Below are 16,447 nucleotides of genomic sequence, written 5' to 3' on the forward strand. Positions count from 1 at the left end.
GCCATAGGAATAAAGAATTTGTGCATTAAAAATAATCAATAAAATCAGGGGCACCTGGGTCGCTCAGTCGGTTAAGTGTCCAGCTCTTGATCTCTGCTCAAGTCACGATCTCACGTTTTGTAAGATCAAGCCCCGCATGGGGCTCTGTGCCGACAGTGCAAAGCCCGCTTGGGATTCTTTCTTTCTCCCTCTCTTTCTGCCTCTCCCCTGCTCTTTCTCTCAGTCTCTCTCTCTCTCTCAAAATAAATAAATAAACTTAATAATAATAATAATAATAATAACAACAATTAACAAAATCAAAAGACTAACACAAACTGGGACAAAGACCGTATTTGCAAATCATATTACAGACAGAGGGCTAATTTCCTTATTGGACAATACAGTGCCTGTAAATCACTAAGGGAAAGATGCCCAGCTTATCTGCATAGGCAAAGGATACAAATAGTTTATAGAAAAGGAAATGGCTTCAAATGTGTGGGAAAGTATCATTTTAAAAAATAACACCCTGGAGAGATAGATGCTTTCATACATTGCTGGTAGGAGGATATATTGAACAACTGTGAAAAGCATTTTATTAGAATCTGTCAAAAGTTATAGTGCATCTATTTTCTGACCCAGCAGTTTTGCTTCTAGGGATTTATCCTACAGCTGGATTTATACATGCACAAGATGACATCTGCCAAAGGTTGTGCCTTGTGGCATTGTGACAGCGAAAGGTGGGAAACAACCCAACTGTCCTTTAATAGGGGATTCTTCATTGTTTATGGTTCACTCCCGCAGTGCAGTACTCTGCATCAATAAAAAGAATGAGGCTTGACGTGTGCTGATGTGGAATGATCACCAAGCTCCACTGTTTGGTAAAAAAACAGGTGATGCAAAGTGTTTGCACGTGCGACCATTTCTGTGAAAGCATACGCGTGTTCTCGTAGACATTAAACACCTCTGGAAAGATGTGACTGCTTCTGGGGAGAGGAGAGACAGCTCCGCCTTATACCTTTGTGTGCCTTTGGGAATTTGCATCTTGTGCATTTGTGATCTATTCCAAAATTAAAGAAAACATTCATTTAAAAATAGTGCTTGAGTAACTGGTTAACCATCTGAGGACATTCAGGTGAGCCCCTCCTCAGACCACATGCAAATGTTCCAACACGTTCCAAAGGGATTCAAGAGTTTTTTTAATGTTTATTTTTGAGAGACAGAGTGCAAGCAGCGGAGGGGCCGGGAGAGAGGGAGACACAGAATCCAAAGCAGGCTCTGAGCTGTCAACACAGAGCCTGGACACAAGGGCTCGAACCCACAAACCGGGAGATCATGACCCGAGCCGAAGTCAGACGCTTAACCGACTGAGCCACCCGGGTTCCCCCAAATGGATTCAAGATTTAAATGTAAAAGTGAAATCATAAAAGCCCTACAAAAACTCCTTTTCTTACTATCATTTTGAACTTCGGTGTGCTCTAAATCTCAGTCTCCCTGACAGAACTGTGGCCCTGCCTCTCTGTTGCCCAGGTGTCCCCTAGGCTACCAATCCCGTGCTGGTGACTCTGAAACTATGGCTCCAGCCCCCACCTCTCCCTGACCTTCAGACTCCACCTCCCTCCTGGGCTCTTCCAAGGGAGCTCTCCTGAATGTAGCTACCTCTCTCTCCCCTCCCCAACCCTTACACCTCCTCCTGGATATCCATCAAAGTGACAGCCATCTCCAAGAATCCCCCTAAGCCAATACCTTAGATGTAGCTCCCCACTTGCCCCCTTTACCTTCTGTTAGAGACTGAATGTTTGTGTCCCTCCACCCCCATTTATATTTTGAAATCCTCATGCTCAATGTGATGGTATTAGGAGGTGAGGCCTTTGGGAGGATTAGGCCATGAGAGTGGAGCCCTCATGAATGGGATCAGTGCCCTTTTAAGAAAGACCCCAGACAGCTCCATTGCCTCTCCCACCAAGTGAGGATGCGGCAAGAAGATGGCCATCTATGAATTAAGAAGCCCTCACCAGACAGTAAACCTGCCTGTGCCTTGACCTTGAGCTTCCAGCCTCTAGAACTGTATGAAATAAATGCCGTTTAGGCCACCCAGTATATGGCATTTTGTTACAGCAGACCTAACAGATTAAGACACCCTCGCTACTCCCATCAGGCTGGCACAGTGGTTAAGAGCCTGTGTCTGGAGTTGGGATGCTGGGTCTTGAATCCAAGCCCGGCCTCCTAGTAGCTGTATGACATTAAGCCAATGATTTCACCGTTCTTGCCTTCGGCTTCCTCATCTGTGAAGCCGGGAGAGTGACGGTATGCCGCACAGGGTGTTGCAACGTTTAAATTAGTGAGCTACCACGTCCAGTGACCGGAACTTAATAAGAACCCCACCGATATTAGCTACTTGTTACACAATTAGTTTTCCCCAGTGAAACCCTCTCCCGCTCAGATCCTTGCTCTCTCTGCCACTTCACTGGTTCCCCCCTTGGGGACCTTCAGCGGCAATGTGTTCCGGCTCACACCCACCACCCACTAACACTGACTGAATGTCAGCTGGGTGCTCTCCCTCGGGGGAGGGGTCCGTTCAGGTGTCATGCCCCCTCCTTCCCCTGGTGCGCAGGCAGTGTCCCCGCCCGTCCTGGTGTGGAGGAGAAGCTGGGCTCAGGTGCCATCATTGATTAACAGGCTGTGCTGTCGCCCAGAGGGCCTGGTCTGCAGACAGAAAAACACCTTGTTGTGTCAATGTTTGAAGTGTTTTAGAAATTGTCCTTGGGGTGGCCTAGCAGTGCAGATAATGGTCTCTGGGGTAAGACATTCATTAATGTGTTACTTAGGGAGATGGTCAGGGATCCAGATGACGCAGGGGGCCAACTCTGGCCTTTCCGGTGATTTGCTGTGTGACCCCAAACTGGACACGTGACCTCTCTGTGCCTGTCTCTGTTTCCTATCTGGGCCCTGAGGGGGCAGAAATGGATTCAGGTAAAACTGGCGGGGAAGAGACTGCCAGGCAGGGCTTTTGTCCTCTGGGTGCTCCTAGGCCCGGCGCCCCCCTCCACTTGTCCTAAGTCTGGCTTCTGCAGCTACAGTTCTGACCAACTAACTACCAGCCTCAGGGCACCAGGGTGTGGGTTTCCCTGGACGTGTTACTATTTGTCAGGCACCCGCCACATGTGTTACATGCTGTGGTAACATTGGCACACGTGGTTCATCTCTTCCGCGAGCCATGAGGTAGCACGACTATTAACCCCATCTCACAGACGAGGAAGCTGAAGCACACAGAAGTTTAATGACTTGTGGCTAGTGGGTGGCAGAGCTGGGATTTAAGCCCGGGCTTCAGAGCCTGAGCTCCTCACCTCTCCCCTCCACAGCCTCAGTACGCGATGGACACCTAACACGGCCCAGGCGCCATGCAAATGGTGCTTGTTTAATGGTCACAGTAACCCTCAAAGGTAAGTGCTTGTTACCCCATTTTGTAGCTGAAGAAACTGAGGCTTAGAAAGATGATGTGAGCTGACCAAGAGGACTCAGCTTGCCAGTCAGCAGTTGTCCGGCCTGCCAGGTGGCCCATGACCAATTAAACTCCCCCTCACAACTGTGGATTTCCTATGGGGAAATGCACCAGGTTTTAAAGAGGCCATGCCTGGACTCACACTGCCCTGGTCCAGCCTCCTGGGTATAGAAGACACAGGCCTGGATCAGAGCTCATCTGTGACCAAAGGCCTCTGCCTGGAACAGTGTGACCATAATGGAAGAGACCTAGCAAGGACAGTCAGGCTCTGGGAGTCAGGATGGTCCCTGACTGCATCTCCCTCTCCGGGCAGACACACTCCGACAGCTATAGGCATCCTGACAGACATCCACACACACTCACACAGGACTCTCCCCTGGATGCCCCTTTACCCACCCCAACTCCCAACTCCAGACACACCTTCCAGTCCCTGGACCTCCGCCGCAGCGAGTGCTCAGAGGGAGGCCCTGGGGACCAAGAACAAAGGCCCGCCAGAACAAGTCCCAGTTCCACCAGGCTTGGTCACGCGCACACAGCTTCACGAGGCTCATACTTGGGGGCCCCACAGCTACACCCCATAAAAAGTCACACTGTCACTGCCACTCCCTGAACACGCACAGCCCCCACTGGCGGCCCACCGGGTCCCTTCCCCCACCCCTGCTCGCTGTGCAATCTCCCCCACCTCACCCCTCCTGAGTCCTTTACCCCCACTCCTCCTACCTCCCTGTACCTCCCTCCCCCGCCCGCCCAGGCCCCGCCCCACCCCCTCCGAGGCCCCGCCCCTTCTCTCGTCAAGTCCCGCTTCCGTCCGGCGGTCCGGCGGTCCCGGTCAGCGTCGCGCGGCTGCTAGGTGGATGAAGCCAGTGAGACTCATGAAGGTGTTCGTCACCCGCAGGATCCCCCCCGAGGGCTGGGCCGCTCTCGCCCGCGCCGCAGAGTAAGAACCCCGCGCCCCCGCGGCACGCCGAGTCCCCGGGCCGGGGCTGGGGGTGGTGTCTGGGAAGGGGCTGCGGAGCCCGGGACACCCCCCCCCCCCCCCGGATCTCCAGCACCCCGCACCCAGGGTGACTCAGCGTCTCTAGGCGCGCCCGGGCGGGCTTGGGGCGGCCTCCTGACCCCCCACTTGTATTTGGTGCGGAGGACCGGGGGCGGGGGTGGGCGGGGGGCAGGGGCCAGGGGGAGCTAGGACCCTGCGCTTGCCGGACTTCCCAAGCTGTGCCGGGCGGGGCCGGTCGTGGAGTTTGGGGAGGCTTAAAGAAAGTTCTCTCCGGCCTAGCCTTGTCTGAGCCTGTTGCAGTGACGCTAGACCCTGCAATTCCCATGCACGTGCAGTGCGGGTGAAGGGAAAGGCCTGGGGAGAGGGGAGGCCGCCTGTGACGCAAGATCCAGGCTGTTGAAACTTTACCCTACCAGGGTCAGGGACCTTAGCAGTCACTGGCCTGGTCTCTTTGGACAGTTGGCAGGGGCCTTTCCTGACCCTTAAATTGAAGATTGCATGCCAGTTTTTCAGGTGTTTCCTATGCATAAACTCAATCCTTGCAACACTGTCGAGTTGGTACTGTAATTCCTGTTTTACAGATAAGAAAACTGGGAGAGGTTAAGTGCCTCAACCAAAGTCACACTGCTCTGGTGCGGTGAGCTGGGATTTGAACTCAGCTCTGCCTTACTGTACTCCGTCATACAGGTCTGCCTTGCCAGTGTCAGGCAGGGAGAAGGTGGGACCCAGTGACATGCGAAAATGAGATTTATTTATTTTGTTCAGTGCAACAAAAGCTTTGCTGGGGACCTGTCAAGGACCCAGCACTGAGCAGGAAGGGGGGAGGCAGAAGCAACAATGGTGGTAATGGCCGTAGACCGCACAGCTCACACTGGGTGCCATGCCCATGGAGAGGAGGGTGAAAGGTGGGCTATGCCGGGGCTTGGCCTGGCAGCAGGGTGTTCTGGGAGGTGCCAGCAGCTCTCCCGTGTCTTGCCATACTTGATGGCTGCACCGAATTAAATGGCAAGGACCGGGAGGCTGGGTAGCACCACTGGGAACACATCCACGGCCCACGAGCTGCCGTGGGAGTGTGCCCTAAAACCCCTCCGCGCTGCATCGCTTTGCTCTTGTCCTTCCTGGCAGAGTACAAGTAGGAGACTTTTCCGCTGCATGGATTCCCAGGACAGGACGTTCAAGCCTCACGTGGTGCAGGCCCACCCCACCCCTGCCTCGCCAAGAGGCCGGTGAGGGTGATAAAGCTCTTCCCTGCTTTGAGCTGAGAGCTGTCCCCGTGACTTTCTCCTTTCAGTCTAGGCTCTTGTCAGCCCTTGGTGGCCTCTACTCTGTGACAGCCCTTTACCCTCAGCCACCCTTTGGAGACAGTTCTGAGGGCGCCACGCACCTGACCCTGACTCTCCTCGGCCAGCCCCAGGCAGCCCGAGGCCAGAGCGAGCAGAAGGCTCTTTGAAAGGGAGTCGCGGCCCTGGGAGGCCTCTGGGGGCTCCCCTGCTTCTGAGAGGCCTTTTTTTGGTCTTCAGCTGCCAGGTGGAGCACTGGGACTCGGATGAGCCAATCCCCGACAAGGAGCTGGAGCGAGGTGTGGCCGGGGCCCACGGCCTACTCTGTCTCCTCACTGACCGCGTGGACAAGAGGCTCCTGGATGCCGCAGGTGTGTGCACTCTGGGGGGGATTCCAAGGGTGTGTTGGCCCCGCAGGGCACCCGATCTGCTGCGGCTGGCTTCCCACACAGGTTTGCAGCCACCTCTCTGAGTTCTGAAGGCATTCGCTGCTGTGCTAGGCCAGAGGGAACCGTCGTGTGTGGCTCCCTCTGGCCCAGGCATTGCTCCTCTCCTGGCTGGGACTCAGGGCCCTCATCCAGCCCTGCCACAGCCTTGCTTTACGATCTCGAGAAAGGCCCTGTCCCTTCTGGGCTCATTTGTATCCTGTGGGAGGTACCGTCTCAGTGCCAAGCTCCAGCAGGTGCCCAGGATGTGTTAACCCCAGACACAGGTCTCAGCCCTGGGCCAGGTAAATGTCAGCCTATGTAGTTGTTTTGAGGAAAGGTTCAGACTCAGAGGCTGTTGGATGGGAGGAGGCCCTCACGAATCAGTGCTGAGTCAGTCCGTGCCCCAGCCTTTCCCTGCAGCTCTCTGGTGCCCTGCCCTGTGGAGAGGGTGTGAGAGGGTCACACCGCAGCCACTTCTCAGTGGATGCCTCAGAAGTGTCCACAGCAGGGCCCAGGTGTGGTCAGTGGAGACTGGAGGATTCATTGGGGGAATAGTCCAGTGGGTGAGAGTGGAGGCCTTCGTGTCAGAAGCCCTTGGGTAAACCCCAGCTCTGCCACGTGGCAGCTTGTGACTGGGGCAGGCCGCTTCATGTCCCTGAGCCACCACTGAGCAGTCAAGGAGGATTGTCAAATCTGTTGAGTAAGATTGTTCAGAATTTTAAGTAAGGAACCGAGATGTCAGCCTTTCCTCTTATCCTAAGAAAATAATAATAAGCAGATGGCCCTGTGATATCTCCAGTGTTGTGGCTTTGAATCCCGTGAGGAAAGATACAGATGATGCTTTTTCTGCACAACAGGAGCCAATCTCAAAGTCATCAGCACAATGTCCGTGGGCGTTGACCACCTGGCTTTGGATGAAATCAAGAAGCGGTAAACGCAGCTTGCACATTTGGTGGGGGCTGGGGTGAGGGCTGACCCCCAGAGCCGGAAGGGGAGCAGAATATTTATTTGCTCATATCCCTCCAACCCTTCGGTGGGGATATGAGGTGGCCGACGATAAAATCTGTGCACGGGAGCACGGGTCAGTTACGATAAGCCCGAATGGTCAGGAACGGCAGGTAACATCCGCGAGGTAGCACCCTTTCTTACTCAGCGTGGTTTTTGACCCTCACAACAACCCCTTGCAGTAGAAGAGGCTGGTATTCTTCCTTCCCTCTTGAGACGAGGAGATTCGGAAAGGCCAAGTAGTTATCTGCCCCAGACTCCGGGCCCTGATCTTCCATCTTCGTGTCCCTCCCCCAGTGGGAGACCAGGGGAAGGAGGGCTGACCGTTCCTGAGGGCCCGTTTACAACTCGGAGCTTCCCGGTGGGCAGCACAGAAAGGGAGCAGAGCGGCAATTTGGAGATGCCCCAGAGGTAGAAACTGGTGAAGGTGCTTGAGGCCTGTGTTGCCACCAGATCTTTGCTTCATAGTGGCATCCGTGTGGGCTACACCCCAGATGTCCTGACAGACGCCACGGCAGAACTCGCCGTCTCCCTGCTGCTCACCACCTGTCGCCGCTTGCCAGAAGCCATCGAGGAAGTGAGGAAGTGAGTGAACCCCTAAGGGGAAAGTTGGCTCTGCTCAGGAGCTGGTTCCTAAGCACCCAGTGTCACCCAGGCCCCGATGTGGTCCCCGCCCCCAGCCGTGTCCCATCTACCGGGGGGGAACAGACTCAGCCAACACCCTGAAGTACAGGGCAGAGCTGAAGAGAAATGTGGGGGAATCGTGGCACGGAAGGGAAATCGTGAGAGGGGAGGATAAGGGAGGGACAGATCAGCTCTGCCTGGTTGGCGAGGAATAGGGGCAGGGGTGTGGATCAGAGGCTTCACACAAGAAGTGGCATCCTCTTGAGCACTTAGAGGGACAGGTCCACCATCCTTGCTCGTGATGCAGGACTCCCAAAAGCTCTGAAGCTGGAGGTTATTTCATAAGCCTTTTGGTAGCAAAACCTGACTGGACATGGCAGGAAGCTGTTAATGATTTTTATTTTTCTCACTCAGTGTAAACATTCATGTTTTTATTTTTTTTTATTTTGTTTAAGTTTATTTATTTTGAGAGAGAGAGAGCACAAGCAGTGGAGGGGCAGAGAGGGAGAGAGAAAATCCTAAGCAGGCTCCACACTGTCAGCGCAGGGCCGGACGCAGGGCTTGATCTCACGAACCATGAGATCACGACCTGAGCTGAAATCCAGAGTCAGACGCTTAACCGACTGAGCCACCCAGGCGCCGCAACACTCATTTTGTTTTGCTGCAGATACACCGATGTGTTTGATCGTGAGCTGAGGGTGTTGTGTAGAATGTTGCACATGCACCAGACAGCCTTTCTGAAAACTGAAAGTTCAAAACCCTGGCCTGAAGGTTTTGGGTCAGGGACTTGTGTCTGCGTGTCCAGAGTTGGGGCAGGCATTCCAGCTGCAGGGAGGCCAGCAGGCATGCAGATGCAGGGCCCCAGGGGTGCAGCTGGGGCGGGGGCATCAGGCGGCTGAGGAGACACAGTGCTGCACGTCCCGCTCACATCCCGCGCACATCCTGCTCACCCTTCTATCCAGGGAGTCGGCATCTTATCAGAAGTGGCTCAAGGCAGGCGCCATCCCCCTGTCCACCCAGGGCAAGGGCGGGGAGTGGCTATGGCTTTACTTTGTGTTGCTTCCTTGGGGTGCTGAGAATTCTGGTTTTGGAATCCCAGCTCCCGAGTTTGCAACCTGCTGCTCCTACCTCTGCCCTGGCTGGATGACCTTGGGGCACCCTTTCTGGTCTCAGTTTCTCCATCTGAAAAATGGGACAAGGACTTCTAAGACCCCTTCCAGGCCTTGGATTCTGTGTCCCCAGTGGCTTTATCTTTTTTAAAAATTTTTAATGTTTATTTAGTTTTGAGAGAGCATGCATGCACACAAGTACACAAGCAGGGGAGGGGCAGAGGGAGGGGAAGACACAGAATTGGAAGCAGGCTCCAGGCTCTGGGCTGTCAGCGTAGAGCCCGATGTGGGGCTCAAACCCACGAACTGTGAGATCATGACCTGAGCTGAAGCCAGATGCTTAACCAACTGAGCCACCCAGGTGCCCCACCCCCAGTGGCTTTAAAGAAAGAGTCTTTTCGGCTGCTTATCCAAAATGCTGAGTGGCTATGGGTGTAATTCATGCTACTGTGTGTCCTTTGACCTGGAGAGAAGGATCTTCTCCCCCTGTGGGTTCTGGGTCTATGAGTTTGCAGTGAGCCCTCATCTTTGCCCAAGGCGGGGTCCTCTTACCCACCCCTCCTCTCCTCACAGCGGTGGCTGGACCTCATGGAAGCCCCTGTGGATGTGTGGCTATGGACTCACGCAGAGCACTGTCGGCATCATCGGGCTGGGACGCATAGGTGAGGTTCCCACCTACCCACTTGTCCACTCCAGCAACCTTGGCTTGGTTTGAGTCTTTGGCGCCCTGTGTCTAGAAGTTGACAGTTCTTTGGAAAGGGTGGCCATAACTGGCTGTTCCCAGTGCACTTTGCATTCAGAAGGAACATCTAATGAACAGACACAGCTTTGTAAAACACAGGCAAAAACAGAAAACAGAAGAAACAAAAACAGGAGTTTGTTAAGAACTCGCTAGGTGATAGAAGCAAGCTGTAAGCATCAGGCTTCTGTACGATGACAGCTCCATGCAGAACAGATGAAGGCGCCAATGACGACGACAGTGGGGTTGGGGCCTCTAGGAGGGTTTCTTGTGGGACAGCTCGCGCTCCCCCAGGCCTGTGTGGAAGGCATTTGACTCATAAAGCTTTAACTCAGGAACCAGACGGTCCAGTGGGCCGAGCTTTACCTGTGAGTCTGCAGACGCGACAGAGCTGTTTTCTTCTAGTGGCTCCTGCTTGGAGAAATCTGGCATGAAGGCTTGTGCTCAGCCAGACAGGCAGCTGTCACTGGTTCTCGGGCATCTGCCTGGCACAGAGGTGAGGGTGAGGATGGAGTTGGAAGAACCCACCAACTTTGGGGCACTTTCTGATTCTGAAAATCCAGCAGCCCAAGTAGCAGCTCACGTAAAGATGTCTTAAAGATTTGGGGCGATTTGGCAGTTGGGCGGTGCCACCGAGAAGTCATAAGAGGTCTTGGGCTATGTTAACAGAAGCAGGGGTCCAGAGGAAGGGAGGGGACCGCTCAGTCAGGCCACTTCTGGGATGCCAGGTCCAGTTCTCAGGGAAGGTTAGCAGGGGACCAGGACCATGTGAGGACAGCATAAGCCAGCCACAGCCTCAGAGGAGCTGTGGGGCTGCCTCCAGATCTCTGTCCCCCTGGGGGCAGTGTGGGCTGGCTGGGGGCTGGTTCACGGGGCAGGACCAGTTCATGTGGGGAGCTGATGAAAGGGCCAACCTCCCAGGGGCTCCCTGGCCCTGGAGCTGCTGGGTGCTGCTCCTGCCCTCTCAGGGGTTGGGGACAAGCCAGGACACTCTTTGCCTCCAGGTCAGGCCATCGCTCGACGTCTGAAGCCATTCGGCATCCAGAAATTTCTATACACAGGGCGCCAGCCCAGGCCTCAGGAAGCAGCAGAATTCCAGGCCGAGTTTGGTAAGTATAGCCTTGGTTTCCATAGGAGCCCTATCTGCACCCATCTGGGGCGGTGGGGGGGGGGGGTCTCTCTGTTCCTGTAGTGGCAGCATTTTGGGGGCAGAGTGTGGGAGCTCCAGGTGTGCCTAGGGCCTGCGGTGTCCCTCAGGTGCTATCTGATCTTCTTGCCTCTGGACACAGGCCCGGTGAGAGAGCACAGGGACTTATCCGGGCCACACAGTGAATTCTCTTCATGCCAGAATTCTCCAGGAACACTTTCAGAGTTCCTTGTCACCACTGGCCATGTCTGGGCCGAGCAGCAGGATGGTGACAGATGTAAGGAATTGCTGGGACTCTCACTCACAGTTTCTTAATAAACTGGTGAGCCCCATCCCCCAGCCTGTGTGCAGTGGATGCAGCCCCTTGGCAGGTACATAGCTCAGTGAACAGAGGGCAGTTGGATTTTAGCCATTCCTCACCCCCTTGGCACACTGGGCCCTGAAGGTGGTGAAAGCCAGAGGCACCCAGGTCCCACTGTGTGACCTTGACAAGCTCCTGCCCCTCTCTGGCCTCAGTTTCCCCATCTGTGAGACCAGGGGCTGGATGAATGCTGTAATACACCAGGATCCCACCAGTGGCTATCGACACTATACAGTTATCAGAGGTGTTCAGGTAGAGACAAGGCCTTCAGGAAGCTTCTTGGGAGTTCCCAATTCTGGAGAAGGAAGCGAGGACCAGTTCTGGTCTCCCACCCTTCTGCCGTCTCCACCCTGGGACCCGGCGTCTGATGGAGCCCTGCTCTCCCCCAGTGTCCACCCCCAAGCTGGCCGCCGAGTCTGATTTCATCATTGTGGCCTGCTCCTTAACGCCTGCAACCAAGGGACTCTGCAACAAGGACTTCTTCCAGCAGATGAAAAAGACAGCCGTGTTTGTCAACATCAGCAGGTATGCCGGGGCCGTCTAACCTCCCTGGGGCGCCGAGCGAGCCTGGAGAGGGGCTGCCCCTGCTGCTGTGATCCAAGGTTTTCCTCCCTGTAGGCTGTTGATGAGACCACAGGTGCGGCTTGCCACTCCATGAACCAACCCACCAGCCACTCAGAAGTAAGTAAAGGCCACAAGAGAGTGCCCCAGGCTGGGAGGAAGAACAGCATGCTGGTCGGAGCAGGCCTGGCATGCCTGGTTCCCAGCAGTACCCCGAGCCTTGCTCAGGGCTGGGCACAGGTGGTGTTGGTTCAGAGAGTGGAGGCCTGATAACGGCGAGGAACTAGGTACCCTTGGGCAGCCCATGTTCTCTACCACAGAGAGTTGGACCTAACGATCTTAACAGCCCTTCAGAGGCTGATCACCCACAACACGGAGCCTAGGTCTGCCCGTCTGAGGTAGTGACGGTTTGAAGCTTTGTGCTTGGGAACATAGACCCAGACCCAGTTTATTGTGATTCGTCACAGTGTCCCCAGGGTGCCTTCAGGCCACTGGGCATGTGGGGGCAGACCTTCCCTCTCTGTCACTCCATCCCCTTCCCAGATGGTGCCCTTTGAACCTGCTTAAGTCAGGGGCGCCTGGGTGGCTCGGTCAGTCAAGCGTCCGACTTCGGCTCAGGTCATGATCTCATGGTCCGTGAGTTCGAGCCCCACGTCAGGCTCTGTGCTGACCGCCTGGAGCCTGTTTCAGATTCTGTGTCTCCCTCTCTCTCTGCCCCTCCCCTGTTCATGCTTTGTCTCTCTCTGTCTCAAAAATAAATAAACGTTAAAAAAAAAATTTTTTTTTTTTTAATGAACCTGCTTAAGTCAGTTTGGAGGCAAATAAAGGCAAAGGGAGGGATTTCATGAGGCCCCCCTCAGGGCTCCCCGCTCCAGAGGCCCTGTAATTCTTAACGTTCAGCCACAAAGGAGGTGACCTGGAGGCGAGCGGGACCTGCAGGAACACAGCGCTCATGCTGATGGCTGACAGCGTCCCAGCTTCCATTCACTGAGCACCTGCACATACCCAATACCACGCGGGGGGCTGCGTTCTTTCTTACTGCATGGACACTGCTTCGTGTGCAGTCTAAGCGTCTAGCCCACAATTTCTTTACTTCAGCGGCCCGGTCACGGGGGGAAGGCTGCCCGCATGGGTGGATGTAGTGAGGAGTATCCTTGCGTCTCTGCCCGCAGTAGGCATGTGCCCACCAGCATGCTGCAGTGGTTCTCAGCGGGTGCTCCGGGGGCCAGCCAGATCACAAACACCTGGACGGGGCCCCACAGGAACGCCGATGCCGGGCCCTGTCCCTGCAGCGGTGGGTCAGTACGCACACCTGGGGATGGCTGTGCTCTCCCTGTCTTCCAGAGGAGAGTGACACGCTTGCCCGAGGTCACACGGCTGCAAAGTGATAGGCCTGGGCCTCTCAGTAGTACTGCGGAGACTTACTGTAAGGAAGTGTCTTGTCAGGCTTCCTCCTTTATTTATTTATTTATTTATTTATTTTTTTCCAACGTTTATTTATTTTGGGGACAGAGAGAGACAGAGCATGAACGGGGGAGGGGCAGAGAGAGAGGGAGACACAGAATCCGAAACAGGCTCCAGGCTCTGAGCCATCAGCCCAGAGCCTGACGCGGGGCTCAAACTCACGGACCGTGAGATCGTGACCTGGCTGAAGTCGGACGCTTAACCGACTGTGCCACCCAGGCGCCCCTCAGGCTTCCTCCTTTAAATGTCGGTGCCCACTGTGCCTGGTCAGTGGGAAAATGTGTCCTGCGGGTGGTTCTGCCATAAAGGAGGCCTGGGTGGAGGAAGCTCCAGGGCACCCACGTCACCACTGTCATTCGCAGGGGAGACGTGGTGAACCAGGACGACCTGTATCAGGCCTTGGCTGGTGGGCAGATTGCCGCTGCTGGAATGGATGTGACGACCCCAGAACCACTGCCGACAAACCACCCTCTCCTGACTCTGAAGAACTGTGGTGAGAACAGAAATCAGGCGATTTCCTGATGCGAAGTCACGTAGGACCCCAGGAGAGATAGGGGTGGTCTGGAGGTGCTGGGTGCAAAGCCGCCGTGAGCAGTACCGAGCGCAGAGGGACACGCCCTGGACCACGTGTTTATGCTCCTGGTGACACTGGCACATAGTGACGAGGGGAGGGCTTCTTGGGCATGTGCATCTAGGTCTCTGTCCCTAAAGGAGTGAGTCTAGGTGGTGGGGTGGGGGGTGGACTCGTTGAAAAGTAGGGTGTGACCGCGTGTCTTCCATCCATAGCTTGCGTGGGTAAGACCCGTTACTATACACCGCCGTGACCAGGGCAAGGGTGAGAAACTGAAAGCGTAATTGCAATTCTGATATTTGTAACTCGTGCCAGTCTCTCGGCTCCAAACCTACCCTTGGATATTCCGCTTTCGTGATGCGGCGGCTGGGACGCCGCACACCCCGTTTCTCCTGGGCCCGCCAGCCGGGAGGTGGCAGGACCTGGCTTCCTCCTGCCTTCCCGCGTGTCTGTCTCTGCTAGCAGCACGTGGCAACGCTTCCTGGCCAGCGGCAGCCGTCCTCGCGGTGGCCAGCGAATCTGGCTTGCAGTCTTCCCAGCATCGGCTTAGCCGCTGCGCTGCCTCAGAGACACAGGCCACAGAGGTTGAGTCGCAGGGCTAGAGGGGCCCTTCCTTCAGCGTCCTAAGTTTTACACACAGTCCCACCCTCTCCCTGTCACCCAGCCCAGGGAGGTCAAGGCTTCTGCAGGTTGCTGTCTGGGATACCTTAGTGCGGTGGTTCTTAAATCTCTACATTCCTCAGTCACCTGAAGAGACTGACCGAGCACAGGGTGCTGGGCCAAGGGCTTCTGCTCCAGGAGGTCTGGGGTGGGGCCTGAAAATACGCGCTTCTCATGTGCTCCCACACCAGTGCTGCTTTGAATGGAGGCTCAAAAGAGGAGTTAAGGATTTTTAAAAGTTACACTGCACGCACATCTAAAATGTGAAAGACACGTATGCGTTTTGATAAAAGTCCATCTTCTGGTTGTCCTTCATCTCAGTCAACTAGTGCATAAGCTCAGCCCGTGCAACATTCCTTTCCGAGCCTTTGAAAACTCGACAGGAGTCAGTGCAATGATCTCTAGAAACATAAAAGAGAAGATTTCAGCTGGGCTTTCTCCATGTCCGTCTCCTTGATTTTTGCTGACCATAGGGTTTTCTACACGTTCCATGATCTCTCCAGTCCTCTTGAAAAATCTGATCTCCACTTACATTAGCTTGAGTTCGATTTTGCTTTCTAAGAACCAAAATAATCCAATCCTGCATACCCGCTGAAGTCTTTAGAGATCTCATGTTACTTTTGTTCCTTAGCCTTGATTCTTCACCCTTCCCCATCTTGCTTGTTGTTTCTGTGTATCAGTATCTTTAAAAGTCAAATTGAATTGTGGGTGTATATTAAAAAAAAAATGGGAACCACGCTTTGAGAACTGCTGCCTCAGTGTTCTCTTTTTAGCCTCTCCAGTTCCCTTATACCTGGTTAATGTTCTTTATAGTAGGTTCTGTCCAGGTAGCTGGCGTGGATTCTGTCTCCAGACTAATACAGAACCGTGGGGTCTAAGCCAGTCCCTGTCCTTTATTTACATTCTGGAATGGGAACCCAAAGAGAAGGTTCTTAGCTGCTTCCCCACAGGGAATGCTCTCATTATCGTAGCCCTTGGAAACCTGGCCCCAGCATCCACTCCAGGCTAAAAGGAGAAACGTTGGCTGTCATATCTGGGCTGTTGCCCACAGCTGAGACTGTCCCATCCCCGCAAGGCCCGGGAGTTCAGTTCAGTGCCCTGGGTGCTGCTTTTGAAAGGCATTCTTTGAGGACAAGTGACCTCACTTGCTCTGCAGTGGGTGGGGCCAGAGGGAGCCGGTCTGTCCACCGTTTCCTCTTCTGGTTAGTTGTGTAGATGAGAAACCGTGTGGCACCACGTTCAGGGGCACGGGTGTGGATGGCCAGTGCTGAAACCCCCAAGCTGAATTGGCACCTCGTTTCACCATCTGATATCTGAAGGGCTGGGTCTGGATAGGCTCCAAGACCCCTTCTGGGTTCAACATCCTCAAATTTAGGATACATATCTCTTGCCACCCTCTCATCTGGGTTTCTGTAGCCTCGAGTCCCTATACCGTTACTCCGACAGCCCCATGGGAGTGCAGCACGTGAGAGTAGGCAAATCAAAGACCACTAAGGCAGGTCCTCTCTATTCTTCTTACTGGCAGCCCCTGGTAGGGAAAGCAGAGCCCGCTTTAAGGCTCTTGAATCACCCTTCTTACCTCCCTCTCCTCTGCTCCTTTCCAGTGATCCTACCCCACATTGGCAGTGCCACCTACGGAACCCGAAACACCATGTCCCTGTTGGCAGCTAACAACTTGCTGGCTGGACTGAGAGGGGAGCCGATGCCCAGTGAACTCAAGCTGTAGCCAGACAGGAGTCCCGGAGGGTCAGGAGGCCAGCGGTGCCCTTGGAGTCTGTCAGTGGGCGTAGGCTTCATTTGGGCCCACAGGACGGGAGCCAAGGGAGAGTCTGATCTGTTCCGATCCTGCGGAATGAAGACCAGGGCTGACACACGGGCTTGCCACTTTTGTGATTGGAATCGTCTGAGCCAAAAGTATGTGATCCTATTAAATGATGGTCTGAGACACTGTGTGGTCCTGTAACTGGGAGAAGCTAACCAGAGCACCTGCTTCCCTTTCTAAAATCAGGACATCTAGTGACCT

At 54.6% G+C, this 16,447-nt stretch overlaps 1 protein-coding gene across 1 annotated transcript; it reads left to right on the forward strand.

The window, feature by feature from the left end:
- The first annotated feature begins 4,285 nt into the window (after window positions 1-4,285).
- GRHPR (glyoxylate and hydroxypyruvate reductase) lies at window positions 4,286-16,164 on the forward strand. The gene is made up of 9 exons (XM_047066389.1): window positions 4,286-4,415; window positions 5,996-6,126; window positions 7,041-7,113; window positions 7,657-7,773; window positions 9,495-9,583; window positions 10,665-10,769; window positions 11,558-11,693; window positions 13,556-13,686; window positions 16,029-16,164. Exons 1-9 carry the CDS (start codon window positions 4,333-4,335, stop codon window positions 16,148-16,150), a joined length of 987 nt encoding a protein of 328 aa, XP_046922345.1. The 5' UTR covers window positions 4,286-4,332; the 3' UTR covers window positions 16,151-16,164.
- The last annotated feature ends 283 nt before the right edge of the window (window positions 16,165-16,447 follow it).

Source organism: Lynx rufus, unplaced genomic scaffold (genome assembly GCF_022079265.1).
Source record: "Lynx rufus isolate CCGP_SWC_20201006 ecotype Redwood Valley unplaced genomic scaffold, mLynRuf1.p SCAF_10, whole genome shotgun sequence".
Classification (NCBI taxonomy): Eukaryota; Metazoa; Chordata; class Mammalia; order Carnivora; family Felidae; genus Lynx; species Lynx rufus.